We start from the raw sequence: 19,445 nt of genomic DNA on the forward strand, positions 1-19,445 counted from the left end.
TAAAATCGGTGACAAACTTTTTCATCCCCACCCAATACAAGGACTGAGCCACCTTGCGATATGTCCTATAAACACCTGAATGTCCCCTAGTGTTTGTTGTATGGAACTCGACTATAAGTTTGGGATCCATACTGATTGGGCTGGCAACACCAGCCTCCCCTTGTAGTGAAGCTTGCTATTCTCTAGAGTAAACGCAAGGTGCGAATTGGGATCTGTTTTTACTTCCTCCATTATTTCTTAAGAGTCTCATCCTCCTCCACTTCCCTCATAACCTCCTGGAAATCTTGCCAATAAGGCCTTGGTACCACCCTCATCTCCATCTCCTCTTCTTCCCTATCCTCTCCCTTTCACGATAGAGCATCGACCACCCTATTAGTAATCCCAAATTTGTAAACAATGTCAAAATCATACCCCAGAAGCTTTGCTAACCAGTTCTTCTGATTATGGATGGTGATTGTTTGCTCTAAAAGATATCTGAGACTCCTCTGGTCACTATTTACTATGAATTTTTGACCAAGGAGATAGGGCCTCCAATGTTGGATGGCTATCACCAAGGCCATGAGCTCTTTTCCATAAATGGATTTACTTAAAGATCCCTCGACAATGCCTTGCTGAAGAAAGCAACATGCCTTTTATTTTGTGTGAGAACTGCTCCTACTCCTCCCCCATGAGTTGCACTCAATATGAAATTGTTGAGTGAAGTCTGGCAGGGCTAAAACTGGCGCTGTAGTAATAGCTTCCTTTAATCTCGCCATTGCCTGACTTGCTTGAGTGACCAAACAAATTGTCCTTTCTTTAATAATTTTGTTAAGGGCTGAGCCATCTTCCCATAATCCTTCATAAATCTTCTATAGTACCCTGTGAGACCCAAGAACCCCCTCAAAGCTTTTAGGGTCCTGGGTTTTGTCCACCCTGAAATTGCTATCACCTTCTTGTCCATTTCCACCTCTGCCTCTGAAATCAGATGTCCTAGATCTCTGTCTCCATCTTCCCAAACTCACATTTCTTTCTATTAGCCACCCATTGATGTTGTCTTAGGGTACTCAACACTTGACCAATGTGCTCCGTATGCTCCCCCACGATCTACTGGAGATCAAAATGTCAACAAAGAACACTAACACGAACCTCCTCAGATAGGGCTTCAACAGACTATTCATCATACTCTGAAACGTAGTTGGTGCATTGATAAGGCCAAATGGCATGACTAAGAACTCATAGTGTGCTTGATGAGTTCTAAAGGCTGTTTTCTGGATATCTTCCTCCCCAATACGAATCTGGTGATACCCAGCTTTTAAATCCACTTTGGAAAAGTATCTCGCGCCCCTTAGTTTGTCTAGTAGCTCTTTTATCACTGGAATCGGAAATTTATCTAGTATGGTAGCTCTGTTCAGTGCCTTGTAGTCGATATAGAAACGCAAGCTGTCGTCCTTCTTCTTAACCAGTGTCAGAGGACTTGAATATGGGCTTGTACTAGGTCTTATTGTCCCTGTTCTCAGCATATCAGCAACATGGTTTTCTATCTCCTCCTTCATCAGATGTGGATATCTCCTTCATCAGATGTGGATATCTGTAGGGCTGAACATTCATTGGGTCATCTCCTTCCTTGAGGGATATCCTGTGTACCATATTGCGGGCTGGAGGCAGGCCCCTGGGCTCTTTGAATACCTCTTTGAATTGTGCCAACACCTGCTCTAACTCTTCCTTCTACCCCGTCGTCAGTACCTGGTCCGTATCATCCTCTTCACTCATCTCTGTCCGCCCCAAACTCCACACCAAGGTAATAGCCTCTACCTCCTTCATTTTCAACGTTTCTGGTGCTACTATTTTCTTTGCCAGAGTGGGATCCCCTCTAATCATCATTGTCTTCTCCCCCTACCTAAAGACCATCTTCAACTCTCCACAGTTAATGGTAACCTCCCCCAATTTAGCCAACCAATCTATCCCCAATATCAAGTCTACCCCTCCATTTCAAATAGGTAGAACTACTCCACTATCTTTGTTTCATCTACTTTCACTAAAACCTCCCTACAACACCCTTGTGTCCTCTTCTGTTCATCGCCTAGACACACTTGGTAAGGCGGTGGTCCTCCACTGACATTCCCAATTCCTCCAACAGTTCCTTAGCTATGAAGTTGTGGCTAGCGCCACTCTTAATCAAGATCAACACCTTCCTTCCTCTTACCCATCTTTGCAATTTCATAGTCCTGGGTTGGGTGAGACCTCCCATTGAGAACGAAGACAATTCCATCGGTCTTTGGTCCACTTCCTCTCTGTCTTCCCCCGTTATCACCACTCTCAAGCTCCTTTCTGGGCATCTGGGCTATAAGGCCCGTCGCAGTAGAAACACCTCCCTTCCTCCCTTTGTTTGATGTATTCCGGGTAGGGTAGGTTTCTCACTCCTCTGCCGCAAGCGTCACTTACCACGTATCTTCTCGCCTTGGACGCTGCTGGACCCAGCGTGTCCTCGATGTGCCAGCGTTCTCCGTAACTCCCTATCACCCCTGACCGTCTCTGAAAGGTTCCGACCTAGCGACAGTCCTCGTGCCTCCTTGGTATCTTCCCAATATTGATTACTCTTGGTCATCGTACCTACAGTCGTTCGTGAACCTCGATTCGCCTCTTCCACATCTCGCATGACTTCCTTGCTGGCCAGTAACTCCTTAGTTATGTGGGCAGATTTGACTCCTTATGTCGCCTTGTAGGCCGGGAAAAAATACCCTAAGAGTTGGTCCTTAATCACCCCCTTCGTCTGCACCACCAACATCTCAAATTCCTGGATGTATTCGTCCACCGCACCTCTTTGTTTTATCACAGCCAGTCTTTCGAACACCGCCCCCCTGTCCCGGTCTCCAAACCTCCTCACCAGAGTCTCCCTCAATTCTTCCCAAGATGGATTCTTGGCCTTGGCTTTTCAGAATCGTAACCAATAACTAGCGCTCCTCTCCATACAAATGTAAGCCAGTTGGAGCCTTTCTCTCCCCGTCACATTTTGAATCTCGAAGAACTTCTCCGCTCTGGAAACCTAGCCTAGTGGGTCGATTCCTTCAAAGGTGGGTAACTTTACCCTCTTCACCCAATTGGGTTAAACCTCGCTCCGGTCGTAGTCCAATTCTTCATAGGAACACTCCCTTCTCCCCCTTCTTTTTTTGTTCACAGAAACTTGACTCCCCTTAGAATTGTGATCAAGATTCCGTGCTCGCCCTCCAAGAACTCATGTGACTTCTCTAATTTCTTGATGTAACGCCATCATTTCGGCTTTCAACCCATCCATCATGGTTTCCATCGCCTCCATTTGATCGTCGAATACGTTCATCCTTCCCTCCATTCTTCCACTAAAGCGCTCAACTTTCCCTCCATTTTGCTCCTCTCACCATATTATTTGGCAGGTCTGACCAATTGATAGGTTTCTGGGTATGAAACCTACCTGAACTCTTCACTATCACACACCAAACCAGAAGAAAGATAGTGAAACAGAGTAATTCTGTTATTAATTCCTTCAATTTTGTACAACCAAATCCTCCAAGGGAGCCAAGAAATGCTTCTTATCTATACAAAGAATCAAATTCAAAAAATGAACCAGGACAACAATACACCAGCTCTTTATAAGAGCTCTTTTCCCGCCCCCAACTGCTATTACAGTTATGCCTCATTAACTCTCCTAACTTCCTCATTCCCTCTTCTTTTTCTCTCATAAACTCTCCATATCCTATCAGTTGTAATCTACATTGTCTAGTGCCTCAAGAAGGGCCCAGTGCAAGGATTAAAGAAAAATGATAGCAAATACCAAATTTCTAGGTGTTGCGATGCCTATTTAGCAATCTTCTACATATAGGTGTTCCACTATTGGGTATTGTGTATTTATTTGAGGCAATATTATTTACTAGAAGAGCAAGAAACAAAATGCAATTGCTGCGATATAAATCACACGTGAACATGTGTGGATGAATTAACTTCTCCAAGAATTGGAATTTTGTGACATTCAATAAATGATATTGTATTGTGACAATCTATCTACACTTAACACTGCCTTTAATTCTTGGTTCCATGAACAAACCAAACACAAGATGATTGTCATTTTGTTTGAGAGTTGTTAAGAGGAATTAGTACCGAATTTATCAGCTCCAATGATCATGTTGGAGATGTTCTATCAAGTCTTTAAGGTGACCTCAAATTGAGTTCATATGTTCCATGCTTATCTATGTCCTTTAACTTGAGGGTGGAGGGTTAGAAAAAGTGATACTTGCCTTGATCAGAAAACAGAGAAGTTCCAAGAAAGCGTGTGTAGAACCCATTTACACTAACTAATCCACAAGTAATCTATTCAACAATCATTTACAAAGGAAACACTCTTCCTTTCATAGGGCTTCCCTGTTTACAAAACTACAGTCCTCCCTAGTCCCCCTTATCCCCGTCCCCCAAGGGATAAGACTATATATAGACTTTGCAAATGTCTCAGCCCCATAGTAGCTAACTATGGTTATTCTTAAATTTCTTTGTATAGTTTATTACTGTCTTCTCAAATATCTCGAAAAGTTATTTCTTGTACTTTTCAATCAAATTGGGTCCTAGGGAGTAGCTTTTCTTATCAACCTTTTTGTATTTGAGATTGCATTATTAAAATATAATCAGCAGAGAAAGAACTCTCAATTTTCATTTTTCTCCAAAACTCCTTATTCTCAAATGTCCTCAAGGATTAGGTCAAGGCAATGAGCTGCGCAACACAAGGGGACTACATTCTCCTCCCCACTTCCTTCCACCATATTTTCCTACAATTCAACATTAATTTGCCATCTATCGATAAAGACTTCAAAAAAATCTCCCACTTGGACTATTAATTAACAAGAAAATTAGTAAGTAGTCTCCCTTTCTCTTTCATCTGACTATCACATATCAAGGTGTATCACCATTTCTAAAAAGCTCTTATATTTCTATGAACCATTTTGGGTGTTATCAATTGATTTGTTCAAGAAGGGAACACTTTTGTAGTACTACCGTTTAATCTCTACCTCCTTTTGGCTTGAGCCGTTCTTCAGCAGAATAAGCCATCATACAACATCTAAAAACCTGTAAATATCACATAAACAGGGTTCCAAAATCAACACTTCAACATACGAAAAGAGAGAACACAAACAGTTAGTCACGCAATTTTTTTGTCAAATGAAGAGTAGAGCTCCATTGTAGAAATGAAATTAGAAGAAATGAAGAGGAGAAGAAAATTATGAAAGAAGATAGACGAGGTGTGCAGTAGATGGTTTGGGGGGGCCCACTAAATTTGCTCTTGTTGGGGGAATAAGATTGGCAATCTAGGAATAAAAAATAATTCACATTGTCAGAGTCATGGATGGTATTGAATCATATCGTTTATCCCACGATGCCTACTACACTGACATGAAGTCCTTTGTTTGGGCAGCTATTATTGACAAATTACTACGATTGTTTAGTTTTACAGTCTTTTCGGAAAATTATGTTACCATTCATGTTATGATCCCCCTTCCAATTCCATGTGAGATCTCAATGTTCACAACATTGGAAAAGATGGAAACATTTGTTGCAGCAGATGCAAGAGTGTGACACCTTATATAGTAAATGAACTTTGGCTGTTACATAGACTAATTTACCATGTTGATTAGTCACTACATAGAACTTTGTGAGCTTAAAAATTTTAGTCAGTGTACGAGTTATTGTTTTTGTTAAAAACATTTAATTTTGTTACTTGTTAGACCCCTTGTTGGAAGCTTTGGAATTCCTGTCTTTCCAGAAAAGAAGCCAGTATTCTATGGGCATCATGTTGTTGATCAACTTAGAATGATGCAGATGCAACGAGAAATGGTACATGATCTATCTTTTTTGTTCATATCTTAGGCCAATTTTTCAAATATTGGTTAAATAGTTGGTTCATTTTCATTTATTTGTCAGTATGATTTTGGTTGTACAGAGAGATGCTGTATCTACTTCACATTGTTCTCAGCCCAACAATATTGAATATGACATGGCCATAGAGTGGTGCTTACTGCAAGAAAGAGCAAACAAATCATGGAGAATGTTATATAAGGTATATAATCTTTCAGTTATGTCCCATAAATCATATTCATTTATTTCTTTTATTCCATCTTGATTTTTTTTATCATGTTTTCATTCCTTAAGCAACAAGGCGAGCAGTTGAGAAAACTCAAAGCTAAGCTGAAGTCTAAAACTTAACTGACATCCATTGACCATATACACATTTTTAGTGGTAAGTTCTCCTTAGAAGAAATTTTTTCTTCCTTAAATCTTCTTTTACTATTGCTTTAGAGTGCTGGATTTTTTTATATCACTTTCTTGCAGTGACCAAATTCTTGGCTCTTCTGGAACTAATGAATATGTTGTTTGTTTCCTCTTCTAGTACTGAATGAATATGTTGTTTGTTTCCTATTCAGTAAAATCCTCTTTGGTTTCTGTTCTGTTTGTCACCCATACTTTAATAGTTTGATCAACTAGGTTGTTTTTAATATTAAATTATGCTAGACATTTTTCTCTCTTATGCGGGTAAATAGAAATTAAAGTGGTTAGAGAGGGAGTGTAAGCATAACTCATTCTCACAAAATCAGTGTACAAGGTTAAGATTGTCTTGACTTATAAACTAATATTGACTTATCTGTAATTGATGTGGGATTTTCAACACATCTTTCATGTCGGAACATATAATCTTGTGTATGAGACTACTGCAGTCTGATTGTGGGTGATAGATATTAGGATGTGAGAATGGGCCTAACTCATCCTTACAAAATAAGTTTGTAAGGTGATTATTGCCATCACTTATAAACTATATACACTAACATTATCACTAGTTGATGTAAGATTTTTAAGACCGGTAGTTAGGGATGGCAACTGGTTTTATTACCCATACCCATGCCTAAAGAAAAAATTCATTCCATCCCCGTACTCATACTCAACTGGTATAACAGTTTTATCTCATCCCCATTCCTACTTGGTAATGAGTATACCCACTTTCTTTCTATTTTAATATCAATTAATTAATTTTTATAACAAATTATAAAATCATGACATGAGAAAGTTGATATTATTAAATATTCAATATCAAAGGGATGTATTATTTTTTTAATATCAAATTTTTTTAAAAAAATTATAATTGTATACATTTCAAATAAAATTACCTAATAAAATTTCATTGGAATCAAAATATTTATTAAATTTATATGCAAACTTGCAAACGTATGAAACAAAGTTGGTAAAATTAAAATATATTTTTAACTTTTTTTTTAAAAAAGAACTATCGAAGTCTAAAAGTGTTTTAAATGTTTCTTTATTTTCTTTCTTTAAATTCTAATGAAATCTTTTTATACACTAATAAAAAAATATGATATACCGCTTAAACGAAATCACACAAAAAATAAAGATTAAATTAATAATAATTGAAATTTATCATAGATCTTTCATTTTTTTCAATGTTGATGATGATGAACAGATTCATAACAAATACATTAAGTTATTATATTATAGTAAATAAGATTTACGATGATAAAATTTCAGTTATGATAACCAATTAGAAAATAAAAATAATTATATAAAAAATCATTAAAAGAATATTCTAAATGATAAAATTAAACAACAAATAAAAATATTAAAAAGTGAAAATGATCATGTGTGTCTTAGAAACAATTTGATATACTATTCAACGAAATAGCATGAAGGAAAACAAATGCATAATTAAAAGTATTATAAGGTGAAAAAGAAAATTTTTTATGTTATCAAAATAGTCTAACTGAAAAATTATGGATGAATGAAAAAGATAAGTTTTTTATATTAGCTACTAAATGATTGAACACTTGAAATTGAGAGTGATATTTTATGTGACAAAAATAGTATATTAAAAATATTAAAAAGAAGTAGAAATATTCAAATGTAAGACATAAAAATGATTTGATTTACTGTAATTGATTATACATTATTTGAACATAACCACATAAAGGTTATGATAAAAGAGAAAGTACCTTGGATATGAGTGAATTTTATAGATATAAAATAAGCCAAACAATTTTAAAATAGGTGAAAAAGTGTGTAGTTTAAGGTTATAAAACTAAAGACTACGAATATTAGGTTACCTATAAAATCGTGGGTACTTTAATTTTAACGAGACGAGCTGGAGCTGAATATTAGGGTGCGAATGAGAACGGGGATGAATTGGATATGTATATCTTTGTCTTCATACCCAACTGAATGAATCGGGTATTATCCATATCCGTACTTGTATCGAGTGAATGTGGAATTCTCTGTCAAAACAGGGACGGGTTCAGATAATACTCACGAGGATGAGTTTATTTGCCATCTTTACTTGTAGTACTATTGTTATCACTTTAAACTGCTCGGATTGTCTCAGCCGTGATTATTAAACTTTTTAAAAATTGTGAAAAATATGTTGTTCTATATATACACAATTGAAAGAATTAGGTATGCTTTGATTAAGCATTTTCTTTTTTTTAATTCTATTATAGCTATTCTTTGTATCCCTCCAAAAAGAGATCCTTTTCAGGTTTTTTTTAGTTAGAACAAAAAGTATTTAATTTTTTGTAAGTTCGCCGAAATTTGTTTTAAAGTTTGTCCGAAAATACACTTAAGGCTACGTTGAATGGAGGGCTTGATATTTACATTTTTCCCTGTGATTTTTTTAATTTGAAGAACTGTTTTTTGAGAACCCTGTACCGTAGGTGTTTTTCTAGTATGGTTTTTCAAACTAATATGTCATGAATATTTGATTCACAGTGACTGGGAGTGACTTGTTCATTGAGGCAGTGACTTGCATACACTTTGGTTTGGCTGTTGTAAATACTACTTCTATTCTATGGGGTTTGGGCGTTTATAGGAGCACACTTCATTGCAACTCCCTGCCGATCAAGGTGGTTCTCGGTGTTAGCTGTTTGGTCTTTTGGTTGGAGATGTGAAAAGTTTGGCTATATATTAGTTTTGCCTTCATTTGTTATTGAAAGGCCAAAAACACCATCCGATGTCAAGGCTGCTTAGCTATGAGCGATCGTAGATGTATATCTATTGAAAGACCATGCTTAGCTAATGTGTCCGTTGTTAAATTGAATTCTTTGTATACATGATTCCAGGATATTTGGTGGGCTTGGTAAGTGATTTTTTTTTTCTGTAACTAATGGCTTGCCATGACCAAGGCAGCCTCTAAGCCTAAAAAAATGTTAATTGAAGTACTTGCTTAGGTAGTTACAGGATAAGGCATTTCTATGATCACTGAATGGCTGGCTACCTTCACTCGCTTGAGTGTGTCGTGGCTACCCATCTTTCTACCTTGATAATTGGCATTTGGTTGTTCTAAGACAGTGGTCGAGTTCCATTCCATGACTTATTTTCTAACACCTTTGCATTCTATATATTCTAACACGATGCTGACCACTTACTGTATTTGTTATACGAAAGATGATCCTTACTATCAAGATTATTTGTTTTCCTTTGTCCATGGACCTGGTTTATCTTTATTTTTGAAGTTCCCTTAGCCTAATCTGACTTGACTGAGAGTTATTTGTCTTTTTAATTTTGTCAGTGATCAAACTGGAATGGATTATTTGAGTTACTCTATATGTAGACCACCCACGTTACACTTATTCTTTGGCATATAACTTTTTGTCCTCACTAACTACAAAATTTTGTACTACTCCTGCTGCTGCAAATATTATGACAATAGTTACTATTTAGGCTATTCCATGCCTTACGTTTTCATAAGCTGTTTTTATTTTGGTAATGCGTACTTATCATATGGACTGGGTTTTCTTCAATAAACTGTATCAAAGAATCAATCTTTTTCTTGTTGAGCTCATGACGATAATTGAATATGATAGTTTTTTTCGTAAAATGAACGTACTTTTAGTGTTTTTTGAAAAACAAGGTTTTTATTTTTCAAAATGAAAATGTATAAACAGGCTTAATTTTGAAGGTTGCTAAGATTTTTTATTTAGGTTGAATCCTTATGTTTGGAATTTTAACTTAGAAACACTTTAAAATTGAACCGGTCTAATAATTGGCAAACAGAATTTTTTTTTATGAAAACTGATAAATGTTTGATAAAATAAAAATTTTGTTCATAGCTTTCAATGAAATATATGGTTTTTCGGAAAACAAGTTCAATATAATTTCTAATAGTCTTAATCTTTTTTTTTCCTAAATGATCTAAAATATTCGTTATTTAATTTTTTATTCTAGATTTAAACTTATTAGTTCAAAATATTATTGTTCGTTGTTCAAATGTATGTATTACACGTACTTTGAATATAAATATTCAGAAATGTATTGTTTTTAGTATTATCGATTTATGATATTATATTTCACTAATTTTGTTTTATATATTGTTTAAGTATATTTACTATTTTATGAATATCAATCTTCAATCAATACCTTTATGCATGAAACAATATTCAAACATTCACTTAAAGTAAGATAATTTCAATAATTTTTAAACACACGTTGAGTTTTTTGCTATATTTTTAATGAGATTTTATGTATTATTAATTAAGTATTGTTATTTTGCGTTAATTCAATATTTTAATAAATTGTATTAAATCTTATATAAATAAACTTATTTTCAATCATGAATCAAAAACTTAAATGGTTGGATGATATATATTTTTAATTTCTAAAAATAACTTTAATGTTATTTATATATATTTTTACATATGTATTAAACCATTTATAAAGTACAAATAATTGAATTATATATTTTAAAGATATAAAATATCATATTTACTAAATTTTAGATAAAAACTTAAAAATATAAAAATAAATGTTTGATTAACATGTGTCAAATATTTAATTTGATCTTACAAGAAAACAATTTTCTTATAATTAATCATTCAGTTGTCCTTTACTAAAAATCATTATTTCCTATTTTAAATTTTAAATTTTCATAAGTTTAATAGGAAAGTTCTAATGAATTTTATTTTTAAATGAAAAGAAAGAATGTTAGAGACATTTTATTAAAAATATAAGAGAAATAAGTGTCATTTATATATATATATATATATATATATATATATATATATATATATATATATATATATATATATATATATATATTAAAATAATTTAAAATAATTTTATTAAAAATATACATTCTTATATAAATATCATTTAGATCCTCGCAAGAAGGTAGTGAAAATTTCCATTTCTTTAAAATATGTTTATATATGTTTGTTAAACTGTATTTGAAAAACTTAGAAGAAGATGTTAATACATTTTTCTAAAGAAGGGGTAATATGTTAACTATGTTAACATCATTTAAAAAACACCGATATTACAATTAAAATAATATTATTTTAATTATAGTTATTTTATTTATTAATTTAATTTTTGAATATATATTATTAAAGGAGATTATTAACTGGGTTATTTTTTAAAAAGATATTAAAGTATTATTTTTCTTTTCAACGTTCAAAAGTCAAAAGTTGATATGTTATGATATATTTAGTAGAAGTATAACTTCACTGACAATAATTTTAATTTTAATAAAAATGTTATATAATAATCTCTCAGCATAATGATGGTACTATTTGCTAGTTTAGAATATATGTTTAATAGTAATTTTTTTATATTTGTTGAAATCTACTATTTATATAAAATGTTGTTAATATTAATCTTTTATATTGATTAAAATTTATCAATTATAAAATGTGTCGTGAAAGTATTGTAAATATTATATTTGTTGTATTGTATAAAAAATGAAAAAATATACAAGTTGTAATAATAAGTTATAAAGATTTATACATAAAAATTATATATAAAATTGTAATAAATTATAAAGATGTTATATAAGTCTTCGTTTCTGCATGATCCAAGTCTTCACCTCTTTAGCTTGGTAATGGTTGACTTTCCCTTCTTTGTCCGTTCCACTCTGTTTTTTTAGTTCTCCCGTTCACTTCCACACATTAATATGAAAACTTCTGAAAGCAACTTCTTCGTTGACTTCTATGTTCAAATTTTTCTACTTTTCATTTTCTGCTGTTTACTTAGTGTGTGTGGTTTCTTTAGCAGAGTAGTGTTTTGGGAAAGGTTATTGGGGTTTCCAGAATTGGGTTGTCAGAAAAGCCAGGTGGACATTTGAGCATTTCTGCAAAATTTGTTTCTTCCCATTTCATATGTTGAATGAACTCTTCTGCCTTTCTTCCTATGTCAATTATTCTTGCTTTGCTTTACTTTGCTTGAATGTGAGTTTTGGTTTAAGACTTCTGTATGTTTTTTTTTCTTTTTTTCGTTGCTATTGTTTACTTGGTTTGTGTGAACTTGATTAGTTACGTAAAAATAATTAATTGCCTGAAAATTACATTAAAGAAGAATATATTTTTTAAACACCCAACTTCAATTGGTGGAAGTGAGAGAGAAACTTTTGGGATGTTATTGTTTGCATGTGAGTGAGGTGAGTTCTAATAACGATATATTTATCTTCCATGCACAGTAAACAACATAATGCACATGGTACAATTTCGGGAAGATGTTTATTAAATGACACTAAAGTTTGTTTACCAAATGTAATGAGAACATTTTTTTAAATCTACACTTTTAAATTCTGAAACAACATTCTTTTTATCTACACAATTAAGTTTTTTTTCCCTTATATGTTTTTAAACAAACAACTTGTAGCAACAACACATTTAGATATCTATTTCTTAGTGAAAGTCTCTACGCAATGGGTGAGAGATATCTATTTCTAGTTGATTATGAACTTGATTAGTTACATATAAATAATTAATTGCCAGGAAATCACATTAAACGAGAATATATGTTTTTAAACAAACAACTTGTATCAACAAACACATTTAGATATCTATTTCTTAGTGGAAGTCTCTACGCAATGGGTGAGAGAGAGAAATATTTGGGATGTTATAGTGTGTTTATGTGAGTGAGGTGACACATTTAGATATCTATTTCTTAGCTTTTATGTTACAGTTTTGATCACGTTTCTCTCTAACAAGACTTGGAAGCTTCATATAAAAGTCGTCGTCTTAAATGAAAGTCAACTCTAAGACGTGAATATTATAAAGGACCTTGACAAACTATGTATGTCTATATCGGGATGTGTTAATGAAAGTTTCATACCTATTAGAGATAAGATCAAATTATAATATTTAAATGAGATGCAAACTTCATTTTATAAACTAGTTTTATAAATTGAATTAGATTTAAAGTTTACTTCTAATAATAGTGTAATTCTTCTGCTTGTCCTCTGTTTAGTTCAAACAGTTTGCTCTATCTTGCATATAAAATAGTATTAGAATGTCTCACTCCTTTCCAAGACTACTTAGTCTATTTCTTCCTTGTTTGCTTTTTTGTTGTTTTTTTTATTGTATTTTATTTTTTGTGCTTTTTCTATCTCTTTATGTTTTGTTTGGTGTGACTTTTTTGCTGTCAATTATTAATGTATTATGTTTAGTTATTGGTGTAATGCAAGCAAACTAGGTCATTTTTTAAAAATATTTGCTTTATGATTGTTTTACAAAATTTTGTAATAATTTAATGGTAAAATTAAAAAAAGAAGGAAATAAAAAGTAAAAAAGGATAACATTAAAGTAAAATATTTGTCTGTCAAAGTATATTTTTTTTAATATAATTTATGTACTCTTAGTAAAATTTTATGGTTTAGTATTTGTACCGATAAAATTCTTATTTTCTAGTTTTTAAGTTTATCAAAACTGTGTTTTAATTCTTATATCTATAAATCATATATTTTAATATTTATTGTTATTTGTCAACATCTGGTCATCATTGCATGCAAAACATAAATTATGATTTTGTGGTGGATTTTGAGGAGATGCTGGAGAGGGCGAAGAGACAGTCGTAACTGATAGTGTTGCATCCTCTGAGTGCCCTTTTGTATTTGTAAGTTCAAAGAATATAAACACTTTGTAAGCCCTTCTCACCATAACCGCCACCCTCCTTTCCACAACTATGAAAGACACAATCAAGTTTTGATAGATGGATCCAATAAGTAGAAGGAGTGAAGTTTTAATTTTGTGGTTATTATTCAGAAGCATTGAGTTCAGCAAAGAGGAACTCCTGAAGACATTTTTATGTATTTTGGTTTTATACTTGAGCTATTTTTGAGAGAATATTATGATGATAAGTTCCTTTCAATACCTTATATAAGAGTAGATTTGTTCTTCCTTGACAACAAACTTTTTTTTTTTCACAACCTCTTCCATTTCCTACATCAGACAATAATATTCCCTTGTTTATTCAATTTATCATTGGATTATCTTGTGTTTAGGTTTATGGAATTGAGGTTAAGTTTCTTACACAAATAATCTCTAAACTCCAAGCTTAAGTTAAAGTTCCAGTCTTCGATCACTCTGATGCTAAAGTTAGTGTTTATCCGAACACTTCAAAAATAAGTACGTAATAAAAGTAACCAACTACTTGGATATCAATCCTATATTTACATATTTTGGGATGAGCTTCTGATTATTGTCGGCTTAACTTTTCTTACAATTATCAAATTGGATCGTAATTATGACTCGTTTCTCTTACCAAGAGAGAGCGTGAATTGGTATTCAATAAAAACGCTTTCTTATTAAATCTTTTTGGAAACTTTAGATGATCTTTAAACTGCACAATACAATTATGAAAATAAATACAATAGAGAGATTAAGGATATAAAACAAACACAATCTTTTTATCCTGATTCGGCCTCAATACCTACGTCCAGTCTCTTTCAATCAATCTTAGATTGAAAGACTTTCCATCAACCTTAGATTGAAAGATTTTCTACTATAAAGATTTGAGTTTTTACAATAAGGCTTTACAGAGACCAATTCTCAAATGTAAATCTCCTCTCTAACTCACCAATCTAATATAGCAAACACACCCTGTAGAAGAACAATCATCTTCACTGCAGTAACCCTTTGAGACCCTTCTCAAAGTGACAAGAACTCTACGTTCTTCAACTTGGCACACGCACTACAACCTCTTGATTGCAAAACAAAATTCTTGATCAGATAAGAAAACACCTTAATTGTGCAATAGTAGATAAACCAGTAAACGTTCAATGCTAGCCTTCAAGAATTCTTCAAATTCTACGAATTCGTTGTATCTTGATTCTTGGAGCACTAGGCACACCTGCAATCTTTGTTCTTGACTCACTGATATCATATATGAAATTTCTCAATTGATCAAAGTCGTAAAAGTTGTTAATAACACATTATTATATAGATTTTCTCATATCAAACGCACTTTGATCGATTATGAAAATAATGTAATCGGTTATGCTTATAACATAGTTATATCAGGATTACATCGAAACAAATTTAATTGATTAAATATTTAATGTAATCAATTGCATGTTAACAATAAGTCAAAACATTTAAAAATATGACCATTGAGATAGTTTGAACATATCATGAAAACAATTTTCAATGTATAACAGACTTAACCGATTAAGTAAACCATGTAATCGGTTAAGTATTACACTTAGTCACTTTTGAAAACATTTTCACCTCAAGGCTCATCACAACACATTTATAACAGGTGTTAACAAAGACACAAGTTTTAATCAATTATATATTTAATGTAATCGGTTAAAACTTTGTTGTTTGTTATATTAATCAATTATATATTTAATGTAATCGGTTAAAACTTTGTTGTTTGCTATATGATGAACTTAATTAATTACTAAACCAGTGTAATCGATTACTTCATCCAGATATGCATTGTGCAAGTGGTTTTAATACATGAAAACATAAGTATGCATACAATAGATGTAAACAAGTGTATGACCATAATGAGTATGCAGACCAATCAGTTTAACAACATATGTGTAAAACATAAAAACACATTTATGTTGTTGTCATGGAAAGATATATGTGTTGTCATCATAAAAAACGAAACACATAACATAAAGGATTGTGTTACATTGCTCCTCCTATCAACAATATGATCGAGATTGGGTTAACATGATTATTTTTATTGCTAATCTTGTTTGTGGTCTAACCGTCTGTCAGACTGAACATTTTGCAATGGATCAAGGGGTGTTGATCACTCGGTTTGTGGTTGATCGAGTGGTCATACTGTACGTTTTGCAATAAACATCAAAAGATCCACAATAATTAACATCATTATTAGATTATTAGTATAAAGACATTTCAGCTTTTTACATTATTGTCTCTACCAAAGTGTGAAATTCATTGAATTTTTTAGTGCATAATCCTTTCTCGGAAATACATAGGCTCTAGTTGTTTTAGAATAATCATAAATAAAAGTACCAAAGTGCATCACTAATGATTTTATCTTCAATAAACCATAAACAACATAATGTACCCGTTCAAGCAATATTGACAACTTCTTTGTGGGAAGATGTTTTTAAATGATAATCAAATATGTTTATCAAATTATGCAATGAGAATATTTTTTCAACTCTGCACTTTTCAGTCCCGAAAACACATTCCTTTTATATACACAATTATGTCATTTTTCACTTATATGATAAAGTTTACAAAGATGTCTCCGTATACATTACATCTGCATTGTCTTTAGCAATAAAACATTTTGTCTAATAAAATTTAGAATTTGTTTCTATGCTCTCATAATAACCAAATTATCTTTAATGAGTTTCTATATAACTGAACCAAAATTATTGTCATAACTATTATTATCATGCAAATGCATAAGGTTCATATTAAAACGAATATTTAATTTAAACATGTTATTGTATGCTCACGTTCATCTTATCAACACATTATAATGATATTTTTAAGAAGAAATTTTTGGGATGGATCTAAAAGCTTTGATGTCGGAAAGTCAATGGTAATTTTTTTTGTTGATTTTTCAAACAGAGTATGCAGTATAAAATCTGCCATAATATTCCTCTCTATCAGATTATTTGATAGTTTCATCATTTTAGTTCTGGTTTTGGTTTTTGGAATCTAACTGACTTTAATTTCTTTCATTTTTGTCTGTTTAGATCAGTAAAATGATGAACACGGATGATGTTGTGATCCATGTTAAAGAAATGCTGGAGAGAGCAAGCAGACCAATAACTGAAGAGTGTTGCATTTACAGAGTACCTCTACTTATTCGCCAACTCAACCAAGAAGCTTATACTCCAAAGGTCGTTTCCATAGGCCCTTATCACCATAATAGTCTCCATCTTCAGAATATGGAAAGACACAAAGTTATGTATTTGAAGTCATTTCTTAAACGAACCAATACAAGTATGGAAAGCTGGATCCACTATATAGCATCTAAGGAGCCCCTAATTCGTCACTGTTATTCAGACGCACTTCAATTCACCCCTAACAACCTCGTAGAGATAATCTGTGTCGATTCAGGTTTTATACTTGAACTCTTTTGGACATTTAACCATGGGACAGATGACATGTATCTTACAACACCATGGTTTGGAAATGCAATATTTTATGATTTGTTGTTACTTGAGAACCAACTTCCTTTCTTTGTTCTTCACGATCTCTTCCGTTTGTCTATTGGTAATTTTGGAAATAATGACATCCCTCCATTCATCCTATTTACCTTTGGATACTTTCAGTCTCTCAATATGTCCAATTTGTCTCCTAATTTTATTACATGTCATCACTTCACCGATCTGTTACGAACTTTTCACTTATATGAAAGAAATCAAACTACAAGAACCAACCAATGGCCGCATATTCCTAGTGTTACTAAGTTATCAGAAGCAGGAATAAATTTTGCAAGCACAGAAAGTAAGTGCTTACTAAACTTAAGCTTTTCAAGAAGGGTTCTTAAAATCCCAAAATTTAGAGTGTCTGATGCTACTGAAGAGTTGTTTCGCAACATGGTGGTTTTGGAGCAGTTTCACTATCCTGATGAGGGATACATTACAGAGTATGCTCTTGTTCTGCAATACTTAATGAACACGGGAAAGGATGTGGATATTCTCGTTAGAGATGGAATTGTGGAAAACTTATTAGGTGACAGTGATGCTGCAGCTGAAAGGACCAAGCGTCTCTGCAGAAATATTGTTTTCTCAAAATTCAGTTCTGATTATGTTTCTCTCTGGCAAGAGTTGGATGCTTCGTATAAAAGCCGTCGTCTTAAATTGAAGTCAACTCTAAGACGTGATTACTGTAAAGGACCATGGCAAACTGCTGCTACCATTGCTGCAATTTTTCTACTTTGTCTCTCTTTAGTTCAAACAGTTTGCTCTATCTGGCAGATAAAATAGTATTAGAATATCTCACCGGAAGACCATGTCAATTAATCTATTTCTTCCATGTTTGTTTTTTATGTTTTTTTTTTGTTGTATTTTATTTTTTGTGCTTTTCCTAGTTTCTCACTTGGCAGTAACCCTGCTCTCTATGTTTTGTTTGGTGTGCCTTTAGTTTAGTTTTTAATTTTTAGTTTTTAAGTTTATCAAAAGTGTGTTTTAATTCTTATATCTATAAATTATGTATTTTAATCGTTGTTGTTATTTGTCAACATTTGATCATCATTGCATATAGAACATAAAGTATGATTTTGAGGAGATGCTGGAGGGCGAAGAGACACCCGTAAATGGTGAATGTTGCATCTACTGAGTGCCCTTTTATATTTTTGTAAACTCTACGGATATAAATACTTTGTAGGCCCTTTTCACCATAACCGCCACCCTCGTCTCAAGATGATAAGTTTCTTTCAATACCTTATATAAGAGTAGATTCGTTCTTACTTGATAACTAACTTCTTTTTTACAACCTCTTTAATCCCCATTTCCTACATCAGACAATAATATTCCCTTGTTTATTCATTTGGTTATTTTGCAATACACATCAATGGATCAACATTTCAGCTTCTTGCATCATTATCTCACAATCAAAGCATGAACTTTTTGATGCATAATCCTTTCTGTGCAGTACATAGACTTTACTTTTTTAAGAACAATCGTAAATAACAATAACAAAGTAAAGTATATTATTAAACGAGTATACCTTCAATGGATCATAAACAACGTAATGCACTAATTTATGCAACACTCACGACTTTTTTGTGAAAATATACTTATTAAAAGATATTCTAATTTGTTTACCAAAATATTTTTTTAACCCTGCACTTTTCAACGTCAAAAAAACATTCTTTTTATTTATTTATTTATGAAATTAAATCTTTTTTCACTTATATAATCAAGTCATTCGTGTTACAAAGATGTCCCATATACGTAAATTCACATTGTCTTTAACAACAAAAAATTTAGTCTAATACAATTTATAATTGTTTCCCTCTTTTCACATAACCAAGTTATCTTAAATAAGTTTTCATTTAATGAAATCAAAGTGATTTGTTCACGGATTTAAGTAGTATAAATGTAGTATTAGATAACTTATTCCTATAGATTGATTAAGATTATGCTTGTTCTCCTTCTTTTCTGCATCTGTATTTCTTGTCAATGTTTCGTTCACTGTTTTATTTAACTCTTTGCATAGGTTGTCATTGTTGAA

At 32.5% G+C, this 19,445-nt stretch overlaps 2 protein-coding genes across 5 annotated transcripts in view; both read left to right on the plus strand.

Moving 5' to 3' along the window:
- LOC108321841 (protein ANTI-SILENCING 1) overlaps positions 1-9,475 on the plus strand; it is a 31,283-nt gene extending 21,808 nt beyond the window's left edge. For 3 of the 4 annotated variants that reach the window (XM_052876132.1, XM_052876134.1, XM_052876133.1), the window contains exons 9-12: positions 5,721-5,829; positions 5,936-6,052; positions 6,145-6,232; positions 8,761-9,475. In XM_052876132.1, coding sequence (XP_052732092.1) covers positions 5,721-5,829; positions 5,936-6,052; positions 6,145-6,198 — 280 coding nt within the window. In that variant the 3' untranslated portion in view covers positions 6,199-6,232; positions 8,761-9,475. Of the gene's footprint in view, positions 1-5,720; positions 5,830-5,935; positions 6,053-6,144; positions 6,233-8,760 lie in introns of those variants that run through there. The other variant, XM_052876135.1, reaches the window with a different exon arrangement.
- A 7,491-nt stretch (positions 9,476-16,966) lies between these two features.
- Positions 16,967-18,196, plus strand: LOC108321796 (UPF0481 protein At3g47200-like). Its single transcript, XM_017553654.2, has one exon. The coding sequence runs from the start codon at positions 16,967-16,969 to the stop codon at positions 18,194-18,196; it is 1,230 nt and encodes a 409-aa protein (XP_017409143.2).
- Positions 18,197-19,445: the final 1,249 nt, after the last annotated feature.

Source organism: Vigna angularis, chromosome 4 (genome assembly GCF_016808095.1).
Source record: "Vigna angularis cultivar LongXiaoDou No.4 chromosome 4, ASM1680809v1, whole genome shotgun sequence".
Lineage (NCBI taxonomy): Eukaryota > Viridiplantae > Streptophyta > Magnoliopsida > Fabales > Fabaceae > Vigna > Vigna angularis.

Coding starts and splice junctions, on each gene's coding strand:
- LOC108321796 (XM_017553654.2), top strand. CDS start 16,967: ATGATGAACACGGATGATGTTGTGATCCATGTTAAAGAAATGCTGGAG.